Source organism: Mobula birostris, chromosome 26, assembly GCF_030028105.1.
Source record: "Mobula birostris isolate sMobBir1 chromosome 26, sMobBir1.hap1, whole genome shotgun sequence".
Classification (NCBI taxonomy): domain Eukaryota; kingdom Metazoa; phylum Chordata; class Chondrichthyes; order Myliobatiformes; family Myliobatidae; genus Mobula; species Mobula birostris.
Window position 1 is genome coordinate 33767153 of NC_092395.1, and position 12450 is coordinate 33779602.

General features: G+C 39.8%; 1 protein-coding gene across 2 annotated transcripts in view; it reads right to left on the reverse strand.

The window, feature by feature from the left end:
* Positions 1 to 105: 105 nt before the first annotated feature.
* LOC140188127 (tight junction protein ZO-3-like) overlaps positions 106 to 12450 on the reverse strand; it is a 122130-nt gene continuing 109785 nt past the window's right edge. For both annotated transcript variants that reach the window (XM_072244104.1, XM_072244103.1), the window contains exons 17-21: positions 10057 to 10267; positions 7656 to 7756; positions 5007 to 5240; positions 4130 to 4170; positions 106 to 2233 (exon numbers count right to left, since the gene is read on the reverse strand). In XM_072244104.1, the coding sequence (XP_072100205.1) occupies positions 2125 to 2233; positions 4130 to 4170; positions 5007 to 5240; positions 7656 to 7756; positions 10057 to 10267 (696 nt within the window). In that variant the 3' untranslated portion in view covers positions 106 to 2124. The remainder of the gene's footprint in view (positions 2234 to 4129; positions 4171 to 5006; positions 5241 to 7655; positions 7757 to 10056; positions 10268 to 12450) is intronic.

Sequence of the window (12450 nt, forward strand, 5' to 3'; positions counted from 1 at the left end):
CAGCTTGTGGCTAGTGTTTTAATGCTGAACCCACTAAATGAGATTGGAGAGACTATGGAAATCACTGCAGAACTAATGCATAGCAGAAAGGAATGAGTCATTGCATAGAAAAAATACACATTTTATTGAAATATATATTGGAAATCTTCCAAAAACAGTTGCTTAGCATGATAAGATTTCAAGAATTAGAACTGTTATAAGGAAATGGATACTTGCAGTGCAGACCTGTGATCCACTATCATCCCTCATCAGCAAGCTGTTTGGAGTTACTTAAACTGCACCTGGAGTTCCACTTATCCCACCATCCACACTTTGTGTTTTAGTGCTGGGACTAAAGAGTTAATTCTTAGCCTGTCAAGCAGGTGATGTACATACTTTTAGCATTCCAGCTCTGTGCTTTAGGGTCTAGGTGAGGAAACACTCCCACTTCAGGCACTAAAAGTCAGTATTAAGTCGTCCTGGTTCAGCTGAAAGACACAATAGAACTCCTTTGTATGGTGCTGGCAATGTAGCTCAATCACAAGGCTGTATGTACTGCTCCAGGGACAATGGTGACCTGTTACAGTGGATGCTGTCTTGAGAGCATTTCATGCTCACTGCCATTAGTATACGAGACTCTGCTGCCTCAATTATTTATAGAGCTCTATAATGCATTCTTTAAAAATCCTTAGTAAGGGTGGATATCTGAATCTGGCAAATGATACAGTATTATGAAAACTATTTCACAGTAACAAATCAGTCTGATCAGTATAAAGTTCATTATTTGGTGTAAAAAAAACACAAACACAACCCGTCTGACAAGAAAACTTGGAGATGATGCTTGTGATTCAGTATTTTCTGCATTAAACTATATTTGAAAGGGATTATGATGATGTTTCTACTTATAAATAAGGCAGCCATAAATGTCCCAAGTTCTGTTACTGTGAAAGAAAGTGAATGCACTTTTCAGCATTTCCTGTGTCCTCTCAGACTGAGAATTAAAATTGATGTCATGGTCATAAGCTTACTGGGAATTGAGACAAGCCAAACTTATTTAGCATAAGCAGATTATTTATCTGTAGAAGAATTTCTATATATATTTAAGAAGATTTGTCTATTTTTGTTCCTAATGTGCAGTAATAGCTGCACTAAATAATTCTAGCTACTGTAATTTAGAACACCACTACGAGCCAAGGTGCTGAGTTCACTAACTCATGATCATATCTGGAATATTTATGGTTTAAAAGATCAGTGAGTTTACGTTCTTCCATTCTCTTTAAGCCTGACTAATCTCAAGGGTGCCTATTTGTGTGTGCACTATTCTCAGCTTTGTGCTTGGGTAGCACATGTAATTGAGTGGAAGCAACTATTTTATATCAGAAGTTAATGATTTTTCTGTTTTTCTTTAAAGAGATACGCTGTAGAATAGGCCCTTCGAGACACACTGCCAGTAACCCCTGCTTTAACCCTAATCACGGGACAATTTACAATGACCAATTGACCTACTAACTGGTCCATCTTTGGACTGTGGAGGGAAACTGAGCACCCAGAGGAAACCTGTGCCTTCCACAAAGAGGATGCCAGCATTAAACTCCCCAAGCTGTAATACTGTTGTGCTGACTGCTATGCTACTGTGGTGATTGACAGAGAGGGAGAACATTTGGCCAATCCCATTTGAAATATTCCTGAATGAGCACATGAAGTTTCCAAAGAGCCACAGGCCTAGAATTGGGAAGTATGATTTACCTAATGGCACTTTTGTGACAGCCATGTACAAAATGGATCAAATGCTTTCATGCCATTAATTTCTAGAATAATATAGTCCAAAAGTAGCCATCATGATGATCAATTAATTTCATGCAGGCCAAGAAATGAATGTAGAATCATCCAGACATGTACTATGGTGAATACAACAGTTCATTAATTCCTTGGCGAGGTTAAATACCACACTGAGGTCCCTTTATTTTACATGCTGTAGTTACAGAAAAGGATAAAAGGCTTATACTTTAGTTATTTATTACATTTATTTAAAAATTAACAATCATGAAGCAGTTATAAACAAAGTTTGGTATATAAGAGCAGCTAAACACTTATTATTTTTAAACATTGTTCTGTCGGTGGAGTGTTTTTTGCATGGAACACCGCTTACAATTCGGTGGCTGGTCCATTCCATTCATCATCATCCTCCTCTTCATCAGAGCTATAGGCGGGATGTCGGCTATACTTGATTGCATTGAGATCCTGTTTGCTTGGCCTATAAAAGCATGATTGAAGAGGTACATCTGTCACTTATGTAAATGAATGATCTGCATGCATATTGTGTGAGATCTCAAGATAATTCAAAGCATTCCACATCCAGCAAAGTATTTTGAATTGTAATGACATATTGACAATTACATTGCAGCCAGTTTGCATAGGAAGAAGAATGACATATCATTTATAGTCCTTTTCATATTCTAAATGATACAAGGCCATTTACAGCTAATACAGCATTTAGAAAGTGTACATTACAGATCTAAGTGTGCGCGATATCATTGACGCTGTATGGGATTGTTTGATGTGGAAAGCCATGATTGTCCATGGTCAACTCTGACTAACAGACGCCTCAGAGAAGTTACCACAAATAGTCATAGAATTGATTATTCATAGACCTATTGACAAGGGTACAGGCCCTTCAACCCATTGAATCTGTGGCAAGCATCAAGCATCCATTTATATCAATCCCACACTAACCCCATTTTTATTCTGTCCACATTCCCAGCAATTCCCTATCTCATCCACCCCCAAGATTTTTGGAACTCACCTACACACTAAAAGTGATTTACAGTGGCCCCTGAACCAACTGATTCACACATCTTTGAGATGTGAGAGAAAGCCGGATCCCCTGGAGAAAACCAACATGGAAAACATGCACACTCCACACAAACAGTACTGGAAGTCAGGATTGAATCTGGGGCTGTGAAGCAGCAGACTGAAAACGGCTCTTATTAACTGTTTCTGAGCGATAAGTATTGACCAGAATACCAGTGATAACTCCCCATGCAACACCATGGGATCTTCTATGTACATCTGATTGAACAGATAGGGCTTGGGTTGATACCTTTTGCAGAACACTTGCAGCTCCCTCAAAATTACACCTTGACCATTGCATTTGAGTCTTCAGAGCAAAACCTGAACTCTCAACCTGCTGACTTTAAGGTTCTGCTAATTCAGTGATAACTGGCAACTGTAAACAACAGGGCTCAATGGACAAATAACTAATTTATGTGTTCCTCTTTTGAAAGCAGTTACACTTAGGGTTTTTGACCAACTTTCTGCACAAGGAGTGTAAACAAAACATACTGCATGCTGAGATTTTAACAATATATATTTTTGCAAATTGTTTTAAATAAATAGCATATAAATAAGAGATGATTACTATGTGAATTGGAAGCTGCGTTCCCCAAAGCTTGAGAGGCAGGACTTGAATATAATATTCTAGATGCATTCCCACCTGTGCTCTACATAAACAGAACAATATATCCTTGCTCTTATACTCAAATCCTCTTGCAATACAACCAATACACAAATTGGGTACTGAATATCTAAATTAACACTCAGTGATTTGTGTACAAAGACATCAACAAAGTTAGAATTGGAATCTGCAGTTACTTCCATACTGTACCAGTTCACAGGAATATTGAACGAGGAAATGGGGGGGGGGAGCACCTTTAAATAGAGGGAATGCAGATTGGGGACAAAGAATTACTGCGCAGTCGATCAGTATGTATACTGTTTGAGCAATGATTAGCCTCATTAGATGCTCAATGAATGTTTTTAAATTTGTAAACTAGAAGTCCGGGTTTAGATCCAGGTTGTAAATGTTTAACTGCTATGAAGGAACAATATACCTTTAAATAACCTGCTAACAAAGCACAAAAGTGTTTCAAAATTGCATTGGATTGTATTACAAAAAAAGAAACATTTAGTTTTTAGCTGTCACTTTAATTAATGTTTCCTTTATAGGAAAAATAAAGGTGAGAATTACAATTTCATGCTGGTTTAACAGTAGGTTTTAGTCTCATGGATCAGAAGCATGGAGTGTGTTACAATTTGTGCACAGGATTCCTATAGTAAAGTGATTTGGGTGAGGAATATTAAAGACACCCACCTGGTATAATAAGGATCCCTGTACTGACCCTGAGGCTTTACCTGTTGGAACAAACACACAGACTGAGCAACATTTCGCCAAGAACAACAACATTAGACACATTTACATTGAAGTTAGTGAGGAAATTCCCATGCCAAATCCTTGCATTTGTTGTTAGTTCTGGCTGCTAGTTAGTGTCTTCCACCTACCAATAAAAGGTTGACAGTTCAGACCCACAGTAGCCAAAACATTGGTGGAATGTAAAGCTGTGCAGTTCCTCCATTTTACTCTATGTCCATGAGTGACAAAAGTAAATATTGGTAACTTACATGTTCTATAATTTGGGCTTAATTAAATAGTTGGTAAAAATGTTAAGTGTTTTTAGCTCCTCGGCATTAAGCAGTAGGACTGGCAATGCCGGATCACAAAGGGTTCATTCTTATTTACCACATTTGTCATTGGTAACAGTGTGAATCGTTCATTGCTCAGTGTGAATTCTAATCCCTTATATTCTCTGTGTTAATACTTCCCTAATATTTCTTACTTATTGATCAAGAAGTTAGGTTTAAGCTTCTTTGTATTTAACTTCCCATCATGAGTAACCAGATGATTCCAACTGTTGTATTGTTATGGTTTCTGAAATAGCTCCAAATATTTCTCTAGTCACCAAAAACATTAATAACAACTCATTCAGTATAATGGCCTCTTTCTTTAAGCACTAGATTTTCCACTTCTCCATTTTCACCTGGATTCCATGTTCCTTTCATAGTAAACATTAACTATGCAAACACGAGGAATTCTGCAGATGCTGGAAATTCAAGCAACACACATCAAAATTGCTGGTGAACGCAGCAGGCCAGGCAGCATCTCTAGGAAGCGGTAACATGGTTTCACATACCTGACGTTCTGTTGTGGGCAGTTGAGATGCATCAGTGCTGACAGGTTCCGAGGACCTAGTGATTGCAGGCGCACCTAGCCTGTCATCCAGTTCATTGTCCGTGTACGCCCCTCCCTCTGCATCTGTGTCCTCATAGTCACTGTTGGCTCTGCTCTCCTCACAGCTCAGGTAATCCATGCTCACGCTGTGTGATCGATTCATCAGTTCTATGTCTTCAGTAATTGTTTCTTCAGTCTGAAACACAGGTACAAAAATTAAAAAGTCACATGACCCATTAATCTAATACCTCACCCCCCCCCCATATTCTACAGTCAACTCTCGCAGACTCCACTGCATTCATTAATTTCCTTCCACCATTCAGAGGGTACGTTTCCTATCGTGAACTTCACCACAAGCAATTAATGTGTTAATACTGTTTTACCGACTTTGTTCCACCCATTCATTTAGGCGTCTTCGTGGGCTGTGAACCATTCCTCTTGTTGTAATTAAAGTCCCTTTTACAGTTCATCATAGAGCACCACAGCACAAAACAGGCCCATCTAGTCCATGCCGATCTGTTATCTGCCTAGTCCCACCGGTCCACAGCCCTCCATACCCCTCTCATCCGAATTGTTCTTCAATGTGGAATTTCAACCCACAAGCACCACTTATGCTGACAGCCCGTTCCACAACCCTTTGAGTGAAAAGATTTCCCCTGTGGTTCCCCTTAACCCATGACCTCTAGTTCCAGTCTCACTCACCATCGATGGAAAAAGCTTACCTGCATTTACCCCATCTATACCCCTCATTATTTTATATATCTCTATCAAATCTACACTCAATTTCCTATGCTATGCTAAATAATGTCCTAACCTATTCAACCTCTCCCTATCACTCAGGTCCTCAAGTGCCAGCAATATCCTTGTAAATGTTCTCTGTACTCTTTCAGTTTTATTGGTATCTTTCCCGTAGGGAGGTGACCTAAACTGCATACAACACTCCAAATTAAGCCTCACTAATGTCTTATACAACTTCAATATAACATCCCAACTCCTGTACTCTGCACTTTGAGTAGGAAGACCAATGCGCCAAAAGCTCTCTTTATGAACTTGTCTACTTGTGATGCCAATTTCAATGAACTATGCATCAGTACTCCCAGATCCCACTGTTCTACTGCACTCTTCAGTGCCCTACTATTCACTGCGCAAGTCCTACCCTGGTTCGTCCTCCCAAAGCTAAAATCCTCACACTTGCCTGCATTAAGTTTTATCTGGCATTTTCAGCCCATTTTTCCAGCTGGTCCAGATCCAGCTGCAAGCTTTGATAGGCTTCCTTCCTGTCCACTACACCCCCAATCTTGATGTCATCCACAAATCTGCCAATCCAGTTTACCACATTATCATCCAGATCATTGATATAAGTGACAAAAAACAATGGACCCAGCACTGATACCTGCGGCATACCAATAGTACAGGCCTTCAGTCAGAGAGGCAGTTATCTACTACCACTCTCTGGCTTCTCTTCTGAAGCCAATGTCGGATCCATTTTACTATCTCATCCTGAATGCCAAGCGACAGAACCTTCTTGACCAGCCTCCCATGTGGGGCCCTGTCAAAAACCTTGCTAAGGTCCACTTAGATGACATCCACTGCCTTGTCATCTTCAACATTCCTGGTAACCTCCTCAAAAAACATTATAAGACTGGTTAGTCATGACCTACCACATACAAAGCCATGTTAACTATCTCTAAGCAGGCCCTGTCTATCTGACTACTTACATGTCTATGTAGTTACTTAAAATACCTTCCAATAACTTACCCACTACTGATATTAGACTCATTGTTATAATTTTTTGGCTTACTTTTAGAGCCTTTCTTAAGCAATGGAACAACATCAGCTATCCTCCAGTCTTCCAGCATGAGCACTGCATTTAATCTATCCCTCGCCATACACACTCCATTGCTCATAATTCCTTATAAGATAGAAGGAAGCTATTCAGCCCCTCAAGACAATGCCAGAGAAATGACATTAGTCTCATTGTTTCCCTGTAATCTATTGTCCCTGATATTCCCATCAGTTCCTCTCACCTCCTTGATTCTCCTGCCGCACTATGGCTACGAAGCATCAATTCACAATGGCCAGTCAACCTATTAACCCTGTTTTCCTTCAACATCTTTGGAATGTAGTAGGAAACTAGAGCACCTGAGGGAATCCCACCCAATCATAGGGAGAATGTGCAAACTTCACTCAGATATCTGAAGAAGGACATGTGGAGATCTCCTCCTCCTCTTTGACTCCAACATAGAGAAGAGTGCTCCCAGCTGAGTCAGAATTATACAGAGGATGGACATCACTACAGATTCCACTACCTTTTCACTGATGTCCACATGTACATACTTTCCGATGACCAAGAGTAGGGAATTGTGCTAATTTTTTCCTTCCCAAGTCCAAAATAATTGTTGCAATTCTGCTTGCTGCTCCATCTAAGCTCTACTGAATCAGCTTGGAACTGGGTCTTCCCTCGTGCAGAAGGTCAGAACCACATCAGATGCTTTACTCACAATGGTGTATCTTTATCAACATCTTGTCAATAGTTGGCTTATACTTTTACCTGCTATATTTGAACTTTTAAACTTGAGGTAAAATCATTCCATGTCTCAAAATCAATTACCTTTTCTTCAGGAAACCACACTGGCTGGGTCTGCTGCTCTTTGATTGTTGATTTCAATGCTTCATACCATGCATTAGAACCAGAATTCAGGTTTATTGTACCTGGAACAAAAATCCATGACATTACTATTAGGGAGTAGTAATTACTCGGTACCAAGCAGTTTTAGGTAGAAAGAATCCTGCTTGTATGTAGTGTCCCTGTGCTGTTTGACAGGTAGGAAACTGGTCATTAGAAAATCCTTTCATTATTAATATCAGAATCAGATTTAATATCATCAGCATATGTTGTGAAATGTGTTTAACGGCAGCAATATAGTGCAATTAATGATAAATATAGAAAAAATAAATGTATTACAGTAAGTATACAGTATCTGTATATTAAATAGTTAAATTAAAAGTAGTGTAAAAACAGAAATAATAAAAAATGAGATAGTGTTCATGGGTTCAATATCCATTTAGAAATCGGATGGCAGAGGGGATGAAGTTGTTCCTGAATTGCTGACTGTGTGCCTTCAGACTTCTGTACCTCCTTCCTGATAGTAATAAGGAAAGGAGGGCATGTCTTGGGATATGTAGAGCTATGTGCAAGTTCACAAGATGAAGAAGGGTTTCATCTTATGTGACTTCATCCTTTCAGGAGAATGAGAATAGTTACAGTCCACAACATTGTTTTAAAGGCATGCAGGGTCCTAGTCTTAAACATTCTGTTACTGATCATCCTCCATGCAAGGAAGTGTTTTCTAATATTGGTTCAAAAATTGTTTTAATGTCCTGACCTGGCATTTTTGGAAGAAATATTCTGGGCTGGCCTTCTCTCTCTAGTTAAATATCTTTTTACATCACTGTAATCTTCTGTTTGTCCTTGAGGCTGACATGCTCCAGTTTATTTAGTTGTTCCTTAAAACTGATCTCTCTAACATTATCTCTGGGGCCTCTACTGTTTCTGGAGTGGCAAGTAGAACAAACTTCCCAAAATAGATGAAGTGAACAACAGGGCTGGAACTAATAATGCCTTTTCACTCTGCAGAGCATGTGTAGGATAGTTGCTTTAATGATTCCAATCCTTGTCTAATTGGTAAAAGGAAGATATTAGTGACATCAGCAGAAATGAAAGTGTTTTCCTGCTCCAGTCTCCCAAAGGTGTTGGTGCTGAGTTCATTTCTCTGGGCCAGTAAGAGATCTTTTGTATCTGACTCATATTGAATTTACAGCACTGAAAGAGGTCACCCGACCCAAATGAGCCATGTTTGTGTGAATGCTCCACTGAGCCTTTGCCCATACTACATCACCTCACTCTTTCAGATTATCCTTCCATCCCTCCCTCCCTCACAAGAAAGGCAATTGGCAATTATGGGAAGAGGATGGGGAGTGGGAATCAATGGATGGTTCTTACATGGACCTGAATGCCCTCCTTCAGTGTTGCAATTATGGATCTTCGAAAAGTGCATTCAACTTAATTTAGTTGCTGCTTAGTGGGTGATGACAGATCATTTTAGTGTAGCATTCTAATATGAAGATCAGAATAAATCAACAATTAAGATTCTCCTCTGGCGGGAGGAGAAGATGGCAGCGCACGCAGCCCTCCGGTGAAATGATGTCGTATCTGTTAAATAGGGGCCGTGGACAATTCTGATTTGATGGAGACAGACGTGAAAGCACAGAGGAACATCTGGAGAAATTTCTGAAACGCCGTTTCGCTGCCGCTGTTACTGGGCGATCAAGAATCTTCCGGAGGGAAGGCCCCAAAATCCCCGGCTTTGCCTACTGCTGGCGATCGAGGCTGAGGTCGAAGCGTTTGGATAGAGATGGTGCTCGGTACTCGGTGTCAGAGGGCTGATCGGAGGCTCGAAGCTTTCAGACGACTCAGAGGCGGACTGTGGTCGGGCATGGCAGGGAGAGTTTTCTTCCTTCTCCCGTTTGCGTGAGATGTGGGACTTTCGAGAGACCTTGAACTTTTTTACTGTGCCATGGCCTGTTCTTCATCAAGTTATGGTATTGTTGCACTGTTGTAACTATATGTTATAATTATGTGGTTTTTGTTAGTTTTTCAGTCTTGGTCTGTCCTGTGTTTCAGTGATATCACACCAGAGGGATATTGTATCATTTCTTAGTGCATGCATTACTAAATGACAATAAAAGAGGACTCCGTGTCCTCATAATCTAATCTAATCTAAATTTCCATCACTGAATAAATTCACTAATCATATTACATACAATGCAGAAAATAAGCTGTAGATTAACTCTAGCTTGATAATTAATTTTATTTTAGATATTGTATTGAAAACATTCCAGGATTTTAGATCTGAGCTAACAAAATGCAATCCTAAAATAAACAGGGTCTGGGTGCCCCTGAAGACTGATCACATTGAAGTATCTCACGTGCTTGAAGCTCCAGACTTTACCTGTGAAGAGATGAGACCAGTACTTCCTCAGTTTTACAGCCTGTGCGTAGAGGCTCTTCGAGCTTTTCCGTGACTGAGGGTACAGGTGCTGCCGCATGGCTTTTACTTCCTGTTTATTGTCTGGATTGAAGAACACCACAATCGGATACCACTTCACATAGTTTAGTCGCTCAATAGCAGAAGGTGTGATGTCAAGTAGTCCATGTTTGTTCTGAAAATTATATTGAAATATTGTTTAATTCAGAGAATTGCTTTCTCCCCCACCTGTGAAGCGTTTCTAAATCAGTGGGACTATAAGTATGATATTGAATCACAGGAAGTTAAAAAAAATACCATGTCTTGGTCAAAGATACAAGTTTAAAGGACCACCCTAGATGTGAGAGAGGGTATTTTAAGAAAAGAATTCCAATGCTTAGCGCCCAAGACAAAGGAAAGCATGACTGCAAATGACAAGCCACTAAAATCAGTAAATCTCTTGAGAATATGTACAGTTGAATTCAGAAGTTTGCATACACCTTAGCCAAATATATTTAAACTCAGTTTTTCACAATTCCTGACATTTAATCCTAGAAAACATTCCCTGTCTTAGGTCAGTTAGGATCACTATTTTATTTTAAGAATGTGAAATGTCAGAATAATAGTAGAGAGAATGATTTATTTCAGCTTTTATTTCTTTCATCACTTTCCCAGTGGGTCAGAAGTTTACATACACTTTGTTAGTATTTGGTAGCATTGCCTTTAAATTGTTTAACTTGGGTCAAATGTTTTGGATAAGCTTCCACAAGCTTCTCACAGTAAGTTGCTGGAATTTTGTTCCATTCCTCCAGGCAGAACTGGTGTAACTGAGTCAGGTTTGTAGGCCTCCTTGCTCGCACACACTTCTTCAGTTCTGCCCACAAATTTTCTATCGGATTGAGGTCAGGGCTTTGTGATGGCCACTCCAGTACCTTGACTTTGTTGCCCTTAAGCAATTTTGCCACAACTTTGGAGATATGCTTGGGGTCATTGTCCATTTGGAAGACCCATTTGCGACCGAGTTTTAACTTCCTGACTGATGTCTTGAGATGTTGCTTCAATATATCTACATAAATTTCCTTCCTCATGATGCCATCTATTTTGTGAAGTGCACCAGTCCCTCCTGCAGCAAAGCACCCCCACAACATGATGCTGCCACCCCCATACTTTGTGATTGGGATGGTGTTCTTCGGCTTGCAAGCCTCACCCTTTTTCCTCCAAACATAACAATGGTCATTATGGCCAAACAGTTCAATTTTTGTTTCATCAGACCAGAGGACATTTCTCCAAAAAGTAAGATCTTTGCCCCCATGTGCACTTGCAAACTGTAGTCTGGCTTTTTTATGGTGGTTTTGGAACAGTGGCTTCTTCCTTGCTGAGCAGCCTTTCAGGTTATGTCGATATCGGACTTGTTTTACTGTGGATATAGATACTTGTCTACCTGTTCCCTCCAGCATCTTCACAAGGTCCTTTGCTGTTGTTCTGGGATTGATTTGCACTTTTTGCGCTAAAGTACGTTCATCTCTAGGAGACAGAATGTGTCTCCTTCCTGAGCGGTATGACGGATGCGTGGTCCCATTATGTTTATACTTGCATACTATTGTTTGTACAGATGAATGTGGTACCTTCAGGTGTTTGGAAATTGCTCCCAAGGATGAACCAGACTTGATGACATTTTCTGACCTCAATCCGATAGAAAATTTGTGGGCAGAACTGAAAAAGCGTGTGCGAGCAAGGAGGCCTACAAACCTGACTCAGTTATACCAGTTCTGTCTGGAGGAATGGAACAAAATTCCAGCAATTTACTGTGAGAAGCTGGTGAAAGGCTACCAAAAACGTTTGACCCAAGTTAAACAACTTAAAGGCAATGCTACCAAATACTAACAAAGTGTATGTAAACTTCCGACCCACTGGGAAAGTGATGAAAGAGATAAAAGCTGAAATAAATCATTCTCTCTACTATTATTCTGACATTTCACATTCTTAAAATAAAGTAGTGATCCTAACTGGCCTAAGACAGGGAATATTTTCCAGGATTAAATGTCAGGAATTGTGAAAACCTGAGTTTAAATGTATTTGGCTAAGGTGTATGTAAACTTCTGACTTCAACTGTAGATCCAGAGCTTGGACCAGCAACCACAGGCGGGGACAGCAGCATAAGAAGAGATGAACCAGATTATTCTTTGTTACAAACCAATAGTTCCATAGTTATAATTGGTGAAAACAGCATGCTTTTACAAATGTAATTAATTAACTGAATTCATTAATCCAGCTATCCAGCTGCCCTGGTGGGATTTTATCTGCACTTCACCATAGGGAATGGGGTGAAGTGTACCCTACACTTACACAAAATGATGTCCATATTTTTATATATAAGAA